Genomic DNA, 19203 nt, shown 5'->3' with positions numbered 1-19203 from the left:
GATTCGGTTGTGTATAAAGATATAAGTACAATGATGATCCCTGCAAGACTTTTATAAGAGCGAAACATTGGCAATGACCTCTATATCCAAAAATTTAGGACATGTTAAACAAATTATGTTATATCCATATATAACATGGATGGAATATTATTCCCAACCTAAAAAGTGATAGAAAAATGAATTATGTTATATCCATATATAACAGGATGGAATATTATTCCCAACCTAAAAAGAATATTGCCAAAAAATATTTAAGGAGATGGACAAAAGTTCATGTTATACGGTTGACAGAAAAGTGAATAAGGCATATCATACCGGCTATCCCCAATATCCATTCTCTTTTCTACACTAATTTAGTCCCCAATATTTGCCTAGGTACTTGGCTGCCCCAAGTAAAGACTACATTTTCTACCTCTCATTTTTACAATGAAGAGTGACATGTGACTAAGTTCTGGCCAATAGAATGTAAGCAAAGATGGTGAATGTAATTCCTGGGAATATCCTTGAAGAAAAAGAGGGGGAAGCCTGTCTTTTCCTTCTCTTTTATAATTCTTGTTGTTGGATGTGAAGGTAATGCCAGGAGCTGTTATCTTGGATTATGATGCTGGGAATAGAGACCACAAAGAGCAGAAAAATAACTTAGAAAGAGACAGGGTCCCTGATACTGTGTTGTACTACCCAGCTCCTTATACCTACCTTAGGACTTATTTGTGAAACAGAAATAAAAGATAGTTTTATCCTATTGAAATCATTGTTATTTTTTTCTTTAGTTAGTCACACTCAGAAGTAATTGTAACTGATACAAGTTACCCAGCAGTGTGTTCCTGCATTGTCCAATACGACAGCCTCCAGCATGTAGCTATTAAACTAAAAATTAAATTAAATTAAATTTAAAACACAGCTCTTCAGTTCCATTAGCCTCATTCCAAGTGCTCAATAGCCATGATTGGCTAGTGGCCTCCTTATTGAACAGTGAAGATAAAGAACATTTCTATCATTACAAAAAATTCTGTTTGGCAGTACTGATACACATAATGTCACATCGTTTTCCAAAAAATGTGTATGCATGTGTTTGTGTGTACATGAGTGTAGAGACAGAGAAGAGACTAAAAGATAAGAGAAATAAATGATAAAAATGGCTTTAACTGAAAGATAAGATCACAGGTGATTTTATTTTCTTCTTTATGTTCATCAACACTATCAAACTATTTTATAATTAACATTTTTTATATTTTATCGAGGTATGACTTACATGCTTAAAACATTCATCCACTGCAATCATTCAATGATTTTTAGGAAATTCATAAAGTTGTGCAACCATCACCAAAATCTAGTTTTAGAACATTTTCATAACTCCTAAAGTTCCCTTACCCAACTACAACAAGTCCTCACTCCTGCCCCAGCCCTAGACAACTGCTCATATTATTTTTATACTATGAACAGGATTTTTTAAGACATACCAGTTTTATCAAGTTCCATTTGTTCAGCATGAGTTGAAATTTGGGACCATATTTCATTCTGGAGCTTTTTCAAGAAGTTCTTACTGTAAATTTCCAAGTCTGCATAGGACTTCATCATGGAGATGGTCTGTCTTGGAGGGTAAGACACTATTTCTTCTATCTGGGTCTTGTTGGCCCCTTGGATGCCCATAGCAAACACAGTTACAGCCTCCAGCCAGAGATCCAGTGCAGCCTCATGCACCTTGTCATCTGATTGTCTGTCAGCGACCAGGACTGCAATCTGGGGCACTCCCTGTGCCCTTCCACTGCCACTTGATACTGAGAAGCCTTCTCTACTCATCTTCTCAATGGCAGCACCAGCAGTGGATTTCCCAGCCCGCAGAGAAAGCTTCTGGATTTGCTTCTGAAATTCAGATTGGGTTGTGCTTGAGCTCAGAAGAGAAAAAGCCTGAACTCTGTCACTGTAGCTCATAAGACCAAGCCACAGGCAGTCGTCTTTCATATCCATGGAGGAGGTGATATTCTTCAGGAATTTCTGCAGGTTCCTTAGATTCTGTTTGGTCCCAACAGACTCATCCACCAAGAGCATGAGGTCGGCAAGCGAATCTTTCTGACAGGCACTGGGGAAGGGGACTATAGAGGGAGAAAAAGTAGGAATGTTAGTACACACCCCTGGCCCAGAGTGAGAAAGGCACTCTACAGATTGTCAGAAGGCATTTGAAAATAGAGGCAGTCATGATGGATGCAGTTAGCACATTTTTTAGTGAACAAAGGATAAAAACTCTCAGCAAAATTTACATGGGCCATTGACTTCAGAGGATTTGCAATGCTATTCCCTCTATCTGAAGAATGCTTCTTATGATTCTCCTACCACATCTCATCAGCATGTTCTTCATGAGCACCATCACCACCAGTATGACTACCACCACCACTACTACCACCAACAGCAACCACCTCCACCAGCACCACCATCACCACCACTACCACCTCTACCTCCACCTCCACTACTACTTCAACCTGTACCACCTCTACCACCACCTCCACCACCACCATGGTCTTCGTGACCACCGTCACCACCACTATGACTACCACCACTACCCCTCCTCTTCAGCAACTCTACCACCTGAACTTCCAACACTATCACTACCACCACCTCCAAGTCCACCACTATCAGTATGAACAACCACCACCACCACTTTCAAATGCTGAAATATAGGCATAAATTAGTAGAAATATACCTGACCTCAGGGAACTCACATTCTATGGGGAGGACAGATAAGTAAATTATGCTATTTCAGACCATAGTAAATGCTAACAAGGAAATAAAATAAGTGACTCAATTGAGTTACCCCATGTTGGGGATGTGGGATGAGAACTAACTGATCTGAGACATAAAAAGTCAGGGAAGACCTCTCTGAAAGGATTACATTTGGGTTGAGAAAGATGAAGAGAAAGATTGAACTACACATTGTGTGAAAGGAAGAAGAATTCTGGCAGAAAGAAAAGCAAGAAATAGAAACAAGCAAGAAGCCCAGAGTAGCCAGAGACAATGAGTGAGGGGAACAATCATGGTCAGAGGTCAGAGGGAAGCAGGGCCCAATCATATGGGGCTCAGATGATCTTATTTAAATCTTTTAAATATCACCCTAGTTCCTGAGGGGAGATAATGAATTCATTAAAATTCATTAAAAGACAATTGCCCTAGTCCAGGAAAGAGATACTGAGATTTCTGGTGAGTGGCACCATAGAGATAATAGGAGATGGCTCTCTGGACCAGATTACATGGGGATGGGACACCTCTTCAACCAAAGGCTTCCTTACCTACTGTATGAGAGTGGGCTGCTTCCTCCTTGTACTGAGCTGCATCCTTGAGAATCTGCATCACGTTTTGGGAGAACATGTTGAGATCTTGGACCGTCTGGAGGCTGTAGTGGAACTGGCCTGTGGCCATGTCCTTCAGAGTCTCCTCAGGCATCCCCTGCACCCCCACTGAGATGATCCTCACCCCATCGCTGTGCAGCGCCTTGGAGGACACTTCTATGACATCCTTGGACTCAGTTGAAGCCAAGACCACCAGGAACGGAGTAAAATGTCTCCTGTCCCTCCCGTTTGAGAAGTAGGTCATGTGTACCTCCTGGAGAGCATTCCCAATCCACAAGGAACCGCCCAGGAACCTGAAGTTCTTCTTGAGGTGGTTCAACATGGGTCCTCTGTTCTTGAAGGTGTGAGCTGGAATTCTCCGTGGAGCCCATCGCTGTACTGGGCCAGGCCCACACGGTACTTGTGGGCCTCTATGGGGAGGTTGCTGATCATCTTGTTGATGAACACCTTCACAAATGGGAAGGATTTAATTCCCAAGTGGTTGGAGCTATCCACCAGAAACACCACATCGGCATACTCAGGGCCTGGCCCTATCAAAATAAAATGACAACAAACCCTTTGGGTCAAGAGGGATAGTTTTTGTACCCGCCTATGAGTCAGTCATCAGCTGCAGACTTCTCCCAAGAACTGGAGGGAAGGAGTGGAGGGTTACGGGTAAGGTGGCTCTGGGAAAGCCAAGGGCAAATGTCCTGAGAAAGAGGGGTACAGCCATGAGTTATTGCCATTGCAGGCAATATTCACAGAAGCTGGGGGTGGGGGAGTGTGTACCTGACTCATAAAGAGAGTCTGGACAAGGGGAGGCACCAGGAGCATTGACTTTAGCAGTCATGGTCAGCCACCTCCACCCACCCAGTTAGTGATCTACTGGTAAATGTTTAACTAAGCAGGACATTTCTTTCAAAATGATCCTGAAATTCACTAGGAAGTCTTAGGGTAGCATAGTGCAGGGTTACAAATACTTCTTTGAATGATGTTTTTAGTAATTACAGAAAAGTAGAAAAACCTAGCTTTCATATTCCATATATGCATGTATGGAATATGAAAGCTTTTATATTGCTTATTATATATATATATATATATATATATATATATATATATATATATATATATATATATATAGTTTCCTCTGTGGTGTTCCTTTTTTCCTTTTCTTTCATTTATTAAAGCCAAGGTGCAAACTGACCCACAAAACGTATGGGTTGACTCTATTCATACAGACATGGAACATCAGGACTTCAAGAAATCAATGAATAATTAAAGGTTTTCCTAGCCAGGTGTAGAATAATACATGCCTTTTGCCCATGGCTTTCCATCATCTTTGAGAGCTTACATTTGCTTGATATAATATATTACCAACTACAAATAAATGCTGTCTGCTTTGATTTTTTTAGTAAAGAAATAAATTCCTTGTTTCTATTTATTAAAATAAAGATTTTTTGAGACATAAAATATTTATTTTCCTGATAATAATAAACATAAAATGTACTGGTACCTGGGCTCTGATATGTCAGTGTTTCAGTCCAAAGGATGAGAACAAATACAATTAGCATGATCTTCATTTTGTTGGTGACGTTTTCTTGCTTTTACTCTGTAAAAAATGTTATTTACAATATAAAAAATCTCATTGTCTAACAAGAAATAACTACTGGTAAAGTTGGTTTACAGCACAATACACTGTAAACACTGTATTTGTCAACAACGGCAGTTGTGTTTAAAACATTCATCAAGAGTTTGAGTATTTGTTGAAAATAGATAATGCTAATGTTTTCTGAGTCCTTACCATGGCTCAGATACTTTTCTCAGTGCTTTTTAAGCATCATCTTATTTAACCCTCACAACCATCTTACTGGGAGGTACAACTACTATACTCATGTGACAGATAAGGAAACAGGCACAAGTGACTTGGTAAGTGGTGGATCCATCATCCTAACCCAGAGAAGGTGATCGCAGAGCCCAAGTTCTTAACCACTGTGCCGTGAGGTTTATACAAAATCTTTGGACTCAGAACTTATGTAATCACTACTTTTGACCATCTATTTTCATGTCAACAATGACTATTTTATATGTTCACAACTTGGCTCAAAAATCCAACAGTTACCCATGTTGCTTTCTTCATTAAACCCTTGTAAGAGCTGTTCCCTCATTTCTGGTTATACTCAGTTTTATAAATTACTTTAACTTCAGTATTTCTCTCTATGAGCACACAATCAGAAATCTTCATGGGAATTTATAAACTTACAGAAATTCCACCAAGTCAAAGTTGTTCTCTATTAATAGGGAAATCGATAAAATAACCAATACTTAAAAATAGAGATGCCTTCAATGAGATACCAAAGGTATAAGGACTGGATTTTATTCTAGAGGTGACCTTTCCATCAGTTACTTTAAAATTGCTAATCATGCGGGAAGACTGAGGGAATCACTGGAAACTAGATTTGGAAGTCACCCTATAGATCATTTAGACTAAACCCTTATTTTGCTAAGGAGGAAATCGAGGATCCCCAGTAGTTATTGGCTGAATCATGTTAGCGACGACTTTCAGATCTATACTCATCATATTTTAATATATTATATATTTTACTTATTCATTAATTTTATTATTGAGATATAATTCACATTCTACAAAATTTACCCTTTAAAGTGGACAATTCAATGTGTTTTAGTATATTAATAGTATTTGCATCCCAGCAGCAGCGATTTTAGGAAGTTCATTCTACCACAAGGACACTGGTATTAGTTACTGCCATTTTAGATTCCTCCCTCTAGCCTATTAGTGTCAGGGGACTTACCCATTCACCAGCCAGTCAACACCAGGCCCAGGCCCAGGGGCCCTGCAGCCAGCCACCTGTGACCTGCCCCTATCCACCAGCAGGCCAGCACCAGCCCCTGGACACCATAGGCTCCACAAGTAGCCACTGGGGACCCAGCCCTGCCCAAGAGCATGAGGCAGAGCCTGGCAACCAACTGGCCTGGAGTCCAGCCCTTCTTACCAGTGTGGCCAGTAGTAAGCCCCACCACAACAGAAGGACACATGCAGCCCACATAGGGGGCACCCATAGAGCACATAGCTCTGGTGACGAGAAGGAAATGTGCTGCTGGGCCCCATAAGACATCTCCTATATAAGACCACTCCTCCAATATCAAAAATGTAACGTACCTACCTAATATATAGAAATAAAGACAGAGAATTAAGCAAAATAAATGACAGAAAAATATGTTCCAAATGAAGGAACAATATAAAATCCCAGACGAAGAACTAAGTGAAGAGACATGAGCAGTCTACTTGATAAAGAATTCAAGGTAATGATCATAAAGATGCTCAATGAACTCACAGGAAGAATGAATGAACACAGCAAGAATTTTAACAAAGAATTAGAAAATGTAAAGAAGAACCAAAGATAAGAATAAAATAACTGAAATAAAAAATACACTAAAAGGAATCAACAGTAGATATGATTTTCCAGAGGAACAGATCAGCAAATTGGAAGACAGTGGTGGAAATCACACAAGCTGAAAAGAAAGTAGAAAAAAGAATTTTTAAAAAATGAGGCTAGTTTTAGGGATCTCTGCAACAATATCACACATACTAATACTTGTATCATAGAAGTTCCAAAGGAATAGAGAGGGAGAAAGGGACAGATAACTTATTTGAATAAATAATAGCTGAAAACTTCCCTAACCTAGGAAAGGAAACAGACAAACAGATCTAGGAAGCACAGAGAGTCTAAAACTAGATGAACCCAAAGAGATCCACACAAAGACACATTGTAATTAAAATTGCAAAAATTAAAGATAAAGAGAGAATATTAAAAGAAGCAAGGAAAAAGCAGTTAGTTACATACAAGGGAACTCCCATAGACTATCAGCTGACTTTTCAGCAGAAACTATGCAAACCACAAGGGAGTGGCACAATATATTTAAAGTGATGAAAGAAAAAACCTACAACCAAAAACACTCTACTCGGCAAGGCTATAATTAAGATTTGAATGAGAGATCAAGAGTTTTGCAGATAAGTGAAAGCTAAAACAGTTCAGCACCTCTAAAACAGCTTTACAAGAACTGTTAAAAGGACATATCAAAGTATCAATAGAAAAGAAAATACCACAACTAGAAACATTAAAAATTACAAAAGGAAAAAATTTCATTGTAAAGGCAAATATACAGTAAAGGTAATAGATCAACCACTTATAAAGCAAGTAGGAAGGTTAATAGACAAAAGTAATAAAATTATCTATACCCACAATAAGTAGGTAAGGGATACACAAAACAAAAAGATGTAAAATATGATGTCAAAACATTAAATGTGTGGTTGGGGGAGTAAAAAGGCAGGGCAGTTACAATGTGTTTGAACTTAAGAGATCATCAACTTGAAATATATATATATATATATATATAATATTAAATATATATATATATAACTACATATATATTGCTATAATAAACCTCATAGTAACCACAAACCAAAAATCTATAATAGATACACACACAAAAAAAGGGAATCAAACATAATACTAAGTAAAGTCATCAAATCACCAGGGAAGAGAGCAAAAGCAGAAGAAAGGAACAAAGAAGAACTATGGATACAATCCCCAAACAGTTAACAAAATGGCAATAAGTACAAACCTATCAATAATTATTTTAAATGTAAATGGAATAAATGATCTAATCTAAAGACATAGAGTAGCTGGATGGATTAAAAAACAAGAGCCATATATATGCTGACTACAAGAGACTCACTTCAGATCTAAAGGCACACACAGACTGAAAGTGAGGTGATGGAAAAGGTATTCCATGCAAGTGGAAATGAAAAGAAAGCTGGGGTAGCAATACTTATATCAGACAAAATAGACTTTAAAACAAGAGACAGAGAAGAGATATTACATTATGATAAAGGGATCAATCCAAGAAGAAAATATAACAATTATAAATATATATACACCCAACATAGGAGCACCAAAATACATAAAGCAAATATTAACAAATGTAAAGGAAAAAACTGACAGTAACACAATAATCATAGGAAACTTGAACACTCTACTTACTTCAATGGATAGATCATTCAGGTAATCAACAAGGAAATACTAGCCTTAAATGACACATTAGACTTGATGGACTTAATAGATATTTACAGAACATTTCATTCAAAAACAACAGAATACACATTCTTTTCAAGTGCACATGGAACATTCTCCAAGATAGATCACATGCTAGGCCACAAAACAAGCCTCGATTAATTTAAGAAGACTGAAATCATATCAAGCATCTTTTCTGAAAACAGTGATGTGAGACTAGAAATCAGCTACAAGAAAAGAACTGCAAAAAACACAAACACAGGAGGCTAAACAATATACTACTAAACAACCAATGGGTCACTGAAGAAATCAAAGAAGAAATCAGAAATACCCAGAGAAAAATCAAAATGGAAACACAACAACACAAAATCTATGGGATACAGCAAAGGCAGTTATAAGAGGAAAGTTTATAGTGATACAGCCTACTTCAAGAAACAAAAATAATCTCAAACAAACGACCTAGCCTTATGCCTAAAGGAACTAGAAAAACAAGGACACACAAAAGCCAATGTTAGTAAAAGGAATAAAAATAAAAATATTAGCAGAAATAAGTATATACAATGGAATATTACTCAGCCATAAAAAGAAACGAAACTGAGCTATTTGTAATGAGGTGGATAGACCTAGAGTCTGTCATACAGGGTGAAGTAAGTCAGAAAGAGAAAGACAAATACCATATGCTAACATATATATATGGAATTAAAAAAAAAAGTCATGAAGAACCTAGGGCTAAAACGGGAATAAAGACACAGACCTACTTGAGAATGGACTTGAGGATATGGGGAGGGGGAAGGGTAAGCTGTGACAAAGCAAAAGAGAGGCATGGACATATATACACTACCAAATGTAAGGTAGATAGATAGTGGGAAGCAGCTGCAGAGCACAGGGAGATCAGCTCGGTGCTTTGTGACCGCCTGGATGGGTGGGATGGGGAGGGTGGGAGGGAGGGAGATGCATGAGGGAAGGGATGTGGGAACAGATGTATATGTATGACTGATTCACTTTGTTATAAAGCAGAAACTAATTAAAAAAAGTTAAACAAAGACTGAAAAATAATAGAAAAAATCAATGAAACTAAGATTCAGTTCTTTGAAAAGATAAACACAATTGATAAATCTTTAGCCAGAATCATCAAGAAAAAAAGAGAGAGCCTAAATCAATAAAAGCAGAAATGACAGAGAAGTTACAATGGACAGCACAGAAATACAAAGGATCATAAGAGACTACTATGAACAACTATATGCCAATAAAATGGACAACCTAGAAGAAATGGATAAATTCCTAGAAACATACAATCTCCAAAGACTGAATCAAGAAGAAATAGAAATTATGAACACACTGATTACCCCTAGTGAAATTGAATCAGTTATTTTTAAAAAATCTCAACAAACAAAAGTCAAGAACCAGAGGGCATCACAGGTAAATTCTACCAAACAATTAAGGAAGAGTTAACATTTGTCCTTCTCAAAATATTCCTCCCCAAAATGAAGAGTATAAAATGCTTTCAAACTCATTCTATGAGGCCAGCAAAACCCTGATACCAAAACCAGAAAAAAACATCACAAGAAAGAAAATTACAGGCCAATATCACTAATGAACACAGATGCAAAAATCCTCAACAAAATATTAGCAAACTAAATTCAAGAATACATTGATCAAGTGGGATTAATCTCAGGGTGAAAGTGTTTTTCAATATCAGTAAATCAATCAGTGTGATACACCACAATACAAACTGAGGAATGAAACCCATATGATCATCTCAATAGATGCAGAAAAAGCTTTTGACAAAATTCAACATCGATTTATGATAAAAACTCTTCAGAAAGTGGATATAGAGGGAAACATACCTCAACATAATAAAGGCCACATATGAAAACTCCACAACATCACACACCATGGTGAAAAGTTGAAAGCATTCCCTCTAAGATCAGGAACAAGACAAGGATGTCCACTCTCACCACTTTTATTCAACACAGTATTGAAAGTCTTAGCCACAGCAATCAGACAGGACAAGAAATACAAGGAATCTAAATTGAAAAAGAACCATTAAAAATATAACTGTTTTCAGAAGACATGATATTATATATAGAAAATCCTAAAGATGTCCCCCAAAACTATGAGAACTAATAAATGAATTCAGTAAAGTTGCAGTATACAAAATTAACATACAGACATATGCTGTGTATCTATACACTAAAAACGAACTATCAAAGAGAAATTAAGAAAAGAATTCCATTTACAATTGCATCAAAAAGAATTAAATTCTAGGGATAAACCTAAATAAGGATGTAGAAGAGTTGTACTAGGAAAACTATAAGACAATGAAAGAAACTGAAGACAACACAAACAAATGGAAAGTTATACCATGCTCGTGGATTGGAAGAATTAATATTGTTAAAATGATCATACTCCCCAAGGCAATCTACAGATCCAGTGGAATCATTATCAAAATACGAATGAAATTTTCCCCCAGAACTAAAACAAATATTCTAAAATTTATATGAAAATGTAAATGACCCCAATTACCAAAACAATCTTGAGGAAGAAAAAAGCTGTATCAACCTCCCTGATTTCAAACTATACTACAAATTTACAGTAATCAAAACAGCATGGTACTGGCACAAAAACAGACACATAGATCAATGGAACAGAATAGAGCCCAGAAATGAACCCACATGTATATGGTCAATCTATGACAAAGTAGGCAAGAACATACAATGGGAAAGAAAACTTCTTCAATAAATTATACTGGGAAAACTGGACAGCGACATGCAAAAGATATAATCTGGAGTACTTTCTCACACCACATACAAAAATAATCCCAAAATGGTTTAAATATCTAAATGCTAAGACCTGAAAACTCCTAGAAGAAAACATAGGCAGTACACTCTTTGACATCAGTCTTAGCAATATTTTTTTGATATGTTTCCTCAAGTAAAGGCAACAGAAATAAAAATAAACAAATGGGACTACATCAAACTAAAAAGCTTTTACACAGTGAAGTAAACTATTAACATAATTAAAGGCAGCATGCTGAACGGGAGAAGATATTTTCAAACCATCTATCTGATAAGGGGTTGATATAAAAAATATACAAAGAACTCATACAACTTAGTATATTAAAAGAAAAACGACCCAATTAAAAAGTGGAAAGAGGATGCAAGTAGACATTTTTCCAAAGAAGACATACAGATGGCCAACAGACACATGAAAACATGCTCAATATCACTAATCATCAGAGAAATGCAAATCAAAGCCACAATGAGATAGCACGTCACACCTGCCAGAATGGCTATTATCGAAAAGTCTACAACTAACAAATGTTAGTGAGGATGTGGAGAAAAGGGAACACTTGTACACTGTAGGTGGGAATATAAATTGGTACAGCCACTATGGAAAACAGTATGGAGGTTCCTCAAAAAATTAAAAATAGAACTACCATACAATCTAGCAAATCCACTCCAGCTATTTTACTGTAGAAAACAAAACACTAATTTGAAATTATATATGCACCCTCATATTCACTGTAGCGTCATTTACAATAGCCAAGATATGCAAGTAATCTAAGTGTCTATCAATAGATGAATGGATAAAGAAGATGTGGTGTATATACACAATAGAATATTACTCAGCCACGAAAAAAGAATGAAATCTTGCTGTTTGTGACAACATGGATGGAGCTAGAGGGTATTATGCTAAATGAAATAAGTCAAAAAGAGAAAGAGAAATAGTGTATGATTTTACTTACATTTGGAATTTAAAAAACAAAACAATGGAACAGAACATAGAATACAGAAAACAAACAGATAGTTGCCAGAGGAGAGGGGAGTGTGGGGACGAATTAAACAGGTGACAGGATCAAGAGGGTACAAACTTCCAGTAATAAAATAAATAAGTCATGGGGATACAATGTACAGCATAGGGAACATAATCAATAATATTGTAATAACTTTGTATGGTGAGAGATGTTAACTAGATTTATGTGGTGATCATTTTGTAATGTATAAAAATATTAAATCATTATGTCATATATCTGAAACTAACCTAATATTGTAAAGCCAATAATATTTAAATTTTAAAAACTGATGAAGTCCAATTTGTCTATTTTTTTGTTCTTACTAGTGATTTTTGGTGTCATAGCTAAATCACCATTACCTACTCCACAGTCATGAAAATTTACTTTGTTTTTTCTTCTGAGAATTTTACAGTTTTATCATTTACATTTACATATCTGATCCATTTTGAGTTAACTTTGGTATATGGTTTGAGGTAGGGATACAACTCCATTCTTCTTCATGTGGATGTCCAGTTGTCCCAGCACCATTTGTTGAAAATTTGTTGAAATGACTTTTCTTTCACGATTGATTTATCTTGGCACCCATGTCAAAAACAAATTTACCATAAGTATCTCAGTTTGTTCTTGGACTCCAAATACTATTACTTGTATATATTCTTATGCCAGTACCACACAGTCTTGACCACCTTTGTAGGAAGCTTTTAAGTCAGAAAGTGGTGAGCCTTACAAACTTTTTCTTTTAAAAGATTGTTTTGGATATTCTGGGCCCCATGCATTTCGTTTTTTTTTTTTTTTTAACATCCTTATTGGACTATAATTGCTTTACAATGGTGTGTTAGTTTCTGCTTTATAACACAGTGAATCAGTTATACATATACATATGTTCCCATATCTCTCCCCTCTTGCATCGCCCTCCCTCCCTCCCTCCCTATCCCACCCCTCTAGGTGGTCACAAAGCACCAAGTTGATCTCCCTGTGCTATGAGCCTTCTTCCCACTAGCTATCTATTTTACGTATGGTAGTGTACATATGTCGATGCCACTCTCTCACTTTGTCACAGCTTACCCTTCCCCCATCTCCATATCCTCATGTCCATTCTCTAGTAGGTCTGTGTCTTTATTCCCGTCTTGCCCCTACATTCTTCATGACCTTTTTTTTCTCTCTTAGATTCCATATATGTGTGTTAGGATACAGTATTTGTTTTTCTTTTTCTGAAGTACTTCACTCTGTATGACAGACTCTAGATCCATCCATCTCACTACAAATAACTCACTTTCGTTTCTTTTTATGGCTAATATTCCATAGTATATATGTGCCACATCTTCTTTATCCATTCATCTGTTGATGGACACTTAGGTGGCTTCCATGTCCTGGCTATTATAAATAGAGCTGCAATGAACATTTTGGTACATGACTCTTTTTTTTTTTTTTGGTATGCGGGCCTCTCACTGTTGTGGCCTCTCCCGTTGTAGAGCACAGGCTCCGGAGGCGCAGGCTCCGCAGCCATGGCTCACAGGCCCCGCCACTCCACAGCATGTGGGATCTTCCCGGACTGGGGCACAAACCCGTGTCACCTGCATCAGCAGGCAGACTCTCAACCACTGCGCCACCAGGGAAGACCCGACTCTTTGTGAATTATAGTTTTCTCAGGGTATATGCCGAGTGGTGGGATTGCTGGGTCGCATGGTAGCTCTATTTTTAGTTTTTTAAGGAAACTCCATACTGTTCTCCATAGTGGCTGTATCAATTTACATTCCCACCAACAGTGCAAGAGGGTTCCATTTTCTCCACACCCTCTCCAGCATTTATTGTTTCTAGATTTTTTGATGATGGCCATTCTGACTGCTGTGAGATGATATCTCATTGTAGTTTTGATTTGCATGTCTCTAATGATTAATGATGTTGAGCATTCTTTCATGTGTTTGTTGGCAATCTGTATATCTTCTTTGGAGAAATGTCTATTTAGGTCTTCTGCCCATTTTTGGATTGGGTTGTTTGCTTTTTTGTTATTGAGCTGCATGAGCTGCTTGTGAGATTTATCCTTTGTCAGTTGCTTCATTTGCAAATATTTTCTCCCATTCTGAGGGTCGTCTTTTGGTCTTCTTTAGGGTTTCCTTTGCTGTGCAAAAGATTTGAAGTTTCATAAGGTCCCATTTGTTTATTTTTGTTTTTATTTCCATTTCTCTAGGAGGTGGGTCAAAAGGATCTTGCTGTGATTTATGTCATAGAGTGTTCTGGCTATGTTTTCCTCTAAGAGTTTGATAGTGTCTGGCCTTACATTTAGGTCTTTAAACAATTTTTATTTTATTTTTGTCTATGGTGTTAGGGAGAGTTCTAATTTCATACTTTTACATGTACCTGCCAGTTTTCCCAGCACCACTTATTGAAGAGGCTGTTTTTTCTCCACTGTATATTCTTGCCTCCTTTATCAAAGATAAGGTGACCATATGTGCTTGGGTTTATCTCTGGGCTTTCTATCCTGTTCCATTGATCTATATTTCTGTTTTTGTGCCAGTACCGTACTGTCTGGATTACTGTAGCTTTGTAGTATTGTCTGAAGTCAGGGAGCCTGATTCCTCCAGCTCCATTTTTCATTCTCCAGATTGCTTCAACTATTCGGGGTCTTTTGTGTTTCCATACAAATTGTGAAACTTTCTGTGCTAGTTCTGTGAAAAATGCCAGTGGTATTTGGATAGGGATTGCACTGAATCTGTAGATTGCTTTGGGTAGTAGAGTCATTTTCACAATGCTGATTCTTCCGATCCCAGAACATGGTATATGTCTCCATCTATTTGTATCATCTTTAATTTCTTTCATCAGTGTCTTATAATTTTCTGCTTCCAGGTCTTTTGTCTCCTTAGGTAGCTTTATTCCTAGATATTTTATTCTTTTTGTAGCAATGGTAAATGGGAGTGTTTTCTTAATTTCACTTTCAGATTTTTCATCATTAGTGTATAGGTATGCCAGAGATTTCTGAGTATTAATTTTCTATCCTGCTACTTTGCCAAATTCATTGATTAGCTGTAGTAGTTTACTGGTAGCATCTTTAGGATTCTCTATGTATAGTATCATGTCATCTGCAAACAGTGACAGCTTTACTTCTTCTTTCCTGATTTGGATTCCTTTTATTTTTTTTCTTATCTGATTGCTGTGGGTAAAACTTCCAAAGCTATGTTGAATCATAGTGATGAGAGTGGGCAACATTGTCTTGTTCCTGAGCTTAGTGGAAACGGTTTCAGATTTTCACCACTGAGGATGATGTTGGCTGTGGGTTTGTCATATATGGCCTTTACTATGTTGAAGAAAGTTCCCTCTATGCCTACTTTCTGCAGGGTTTTTTTTTTTAATTATAAATGGGTGTTGAATTTTGTCAAAAGCTTTCTCTGCATCTATTGAGATGATCATATGGTTTTTCTCCTTCCGTTTGTTAATATGGTGTATCACATTGATTGATTTGCATATATTAAAGAATCCTTGCATTCCTGGAATAAACCCCACTTGATCATGGAGTATGATCCTTTTAATGTGCTGTTGAATTCTGTTTGCTAGTGTTTTGTTGAGGATTTTTGCATCTATGTTGATCAATGATATTGGCCTGTAGTTTTCTTTCTTTGTGACATCTTTTCCTGCTTTTGGTATCCGGGTTATGGTGACCTCGTAGAATGAGTTTGGGAGTATTCCTCCCTCTGCTATATTTTAGGAGAGTTTGAGAAGGATAGGTGTTAGCTCTTCTCTAAATGTTTGATAAAATTCGTCTGTGATGCCATCTGGTCCTGGGCTTTTGTTTGATGGAAGATTTTTAATCACAGTTTCAATAACTGTGCTTGTGATTCGTCTGTTCATATTTTCTATTTCTTCCTGGTTCAGTCTCGGAAGGTTGTGCATTTCTAAGAATTTGTCCATTTCTTCCAGGTTGTCCATTTTTTTGGCATAGAGTTGTTTGTGGTAATCTCTCATGATCTGCAGTGCCAGTTGTTACTTCTCCTTTCTCATTTCTAATTCTATTGATTTGAGTCTTCTCCCTATTTTTCTTGATGAGTCTGGCTAACAGTTTATCAGTTTTGTTTATCTTCTTAAAGAAACAGCTTTTAGTTTTATTGATCTTTGCTATTGTTTCCTTCACTTCTTTTTCATTTATTTTTCATTTATTTCTGATCTGATCTTTATGAATTCTTTCCTTCTGCTAACTCGGGATTTTTTTGTTCTTCTTTCTCTAATTGCTTTGGGTGTAAGGTTGTTTATTTGAGATGTTTCCTGTGTCTTAAGGTAGGATTGTACTGCTATAAACTTCCCTTTTAGAACTGCTTTTGCTTCATCCCATAGGTTTTGGGTCATTATGTTTTCATTGTCATTTGTTTCTAGGTAGTTTTTGATTTCCTCTTTGATTTCTTCAGTGACCTCTTGGTTATTTAGTAGTGTATTGTTTAGAGTCCATGTGTTTGTAGTTTTTTACAGATTATTTCCTGTAATTGATATCTAGTCTCATAGCATTGTGGTTGGAAAAGATACTTGATATGATTTCAATTTTCTTAAATTTACCAAGGCTTGGTTTGTGACCCAAGATATGATCTATCCTGGAGAATGTTCCATGAGCACTTGAGAAGAATGTGTATTCTGTTGTTTTTGGATGGAATATCCTATGAATATCAATTAAGTCCATGTTGTTTAATGTATCATTTAAAGCTTGTGTTTCCTTATTTATTTTCATTTTGGATGATTTGTCCATTGGTGAAAGTGGGGTGTTAAAGTCCCCTACTGTGATTCTGTTACTGTTGATTTCCCCTTTTATGGTTGTTAACATTGGCCTTATGTATTGCGGTGCTCCTATGTTGGGTGCATAAATATTTATGATTGTTATATCTTCTTCTTGGATCAATCCCTTGATCATTATGTAGTGTCCTTCTTTGTCTCTTGTAATAGTCTTTATTTTAAACTCTATTTTTTCTAATATGAGAATTGCTACTCCAGCTTTCTTTTGATTTCCATTTGCATGGAATGTCTTTTCCCATCCCCTCACTTTCAGTCTGTATGTGTCCCTAGGTTGAAGTGGGTCTCTTGTAGACAGCATATATATGGGTCTTGTTTTTGTGTCCATTCAGCCAGTCTGTGTTTTTTGGTGGGAGCATTTAATCCATTTACATTTAAGGTAATTATTGATATGTATGTTCTTATTCCCTTTTTCTTTATTGTTTTGCATTTGTTATTGTAGGTCTTTTCCTTGTGTTGTGTTTCCTGCCTAGAGAAGTTCCTTTAGCATTTGTTGTAAACCTGGTTTGGTGGTGCTGAACTCTCTCAGCGTTTGCTTGTCTGTTAAGGTTTTAATTTCTCCATCAAATCTGAATGAGATCCTTGCTGGGAATCTTGGTTGTGGTTTTTCCCCCTTCATCACTTTAAATATGTCCTGCCACTCCCTTCTCGCTTGCAGAGTTTCTGCTGAGAGATCAGCTGTTAACCTTATGTGGATACCTTTGTGTTATTTGTTGTTTTTCCCTTGCTGTTTTTAATATGTTTTCTTTGTATTTAATTTTTGATAGTTTGATTAATATTTGTCTTGGCATGTTTCTCCTTGGATTTATCCTGTATGGGACTCTCTATGCTTCCTGGACTTGATTAACTATTCCCTTTCCCATATTAGGGAAGCTTTCAACTATCATCTCTTCAAATATTTTCTCAGTCCCTTTCTTTTTCTCTTCTTCTTCTGGGACCCCTATAATTCGAATGTTGGTGCATTTAATGTTGTCCCAGAGTCTCTGAAACTGTTCTCAGTTCTTTTCATTCTTTTTTCTTTCTTCTGCTGTGCAGTAGTTATTTCCACTACTTTATCTTCCAGGTCACTTATCCATCCTTCTGCCTCAGTTATTCTGCTATTGATCCCTTCTAGAGAATTTTTAATTTCATTTATTGTGTTGTTCATCATTGTTTGTTTCCTCTTTAGTTTTTCTAGGTCCTTGTTAAATGTTTCTCATATTTTCTCTATTCTATTTCCAAGATTTTGGATCATATTTACTATCATTATTCTGAGTTCTTTTTCAGGTAGACTGCCTATTTCCTTTTCATTTGTTTGGCCTGGTGGGTTTTTATCTTGCTCCTTCATCTGCTGTGTGTTTTTTTTTTGTTGTTGTTGTTGTTGTTTTCAGTACGCTGGCCTCTCACTGTTGTGGCCTCTCCCATTGTGAAGCATAGGCTCCAGATGCACAGGCTCAGTGGCCATGGCTCATGGTCCCAGACACTCCACAGCATGTGGGATCTTCCCAGACTGGTCCACGAACCCGTGTCCCCTGCATTGGCAGGCGGACCCTCAATCACTGCACCACCAGGGAAGTGCTGCTATGTGTTTTTCTGTCTTCTCATTTTGCTTAACTTACTGTGTTTTGGGTCTCCTTGTCGCAGGCTGCAGGTTCATAGTTCCCATTGTTTTTGGTGTCTCTCCCCAATGGCTAAGGTTGATTCAGTGGGTTGTGTAGGCTTCCTGGTGGAGGGGACTAGTGCCTGTGTTCTGGTGTATGAGGGTGTATCTTGTCTTTCTGGTGGGCAGGTCTACGTCTTCTGGTGTGTTTTGGGGTGTCTGTGGCCTTATTATGATTTTAGGCAGCTACTCTGTTCATGGATGGGGCTGTGTTCCTGTCTTGCTAGTTGTTTGGCATAGGGTGTCCATCACTGTAGCTTGCTGGTCATTGAGTGAAGCTGGGTCTTGGTGTTCAGATGGAGATCTCTCAGAGATTTTCACCATTTGATATCACGTGGAGCTGGGAGGTCTCTTGTGGACCAGTGTCCTGAATTTGGCTCTCCCACCTCAGAGGCACAGCACTGTCTCCTGGCTGGAGCACCAAGAGCGTTTCATCCACATGGCTCAGAATAAAAGTGAGAATAAATAGAAAGAAAGAAAGAAAGAAAGAAAGAAAGAAAGAAGGAAAGAAAGAAGGAAAGAAAGAAAGAAGAAAGAAAGAGAGAGAAAGAAAGACAATAAAATAAGATAAAGTAAAATAAAGTTATT

General features: G+C 37.2%; 1 protein-coding gene across 1 annotated transcript in view; it reads right to left on the bottom strand.

Annotated features, from left to right (window-relative positions):
• COL6A5 (collagen type VI alpha 5 chain) overlaps positions 1–4900 on the bottom strand; it is a gene marked incomplete at both ends in the record, with an annotated part of 103201 nt that extends 98301 nt beyond the window's left edge. The window contains 4 exon segments of the mRNA XM_082624344.1: positions 1461–2093; positions 3282–3686; positions 3689–3871; positions 4834–4900. Of these exon segments, the coding sequence (XP_082480470.1) occupies positions 1461–2093; positions 3282–3686; positions 3689–3871; positions 4834–4900 (1288 nt within the window).
• Positions 4901–19203: the final 14303 nt, after the last annotated feature.

This window comes from Mesoplodon mirus, assembly GCF_964341445.2.
Source record: "Mesoplodon mirus genome assembly, chromosome: 6".
NCBI lineage: Eukaryota > Metazoa > Chordata > Mammalia > Artiodactyla > Ziphiidae > Mesoplodon > Mesoplodon mirus.
This window is presented reverse-complemented; position numbering and strand designations above follow the sequence as displayed.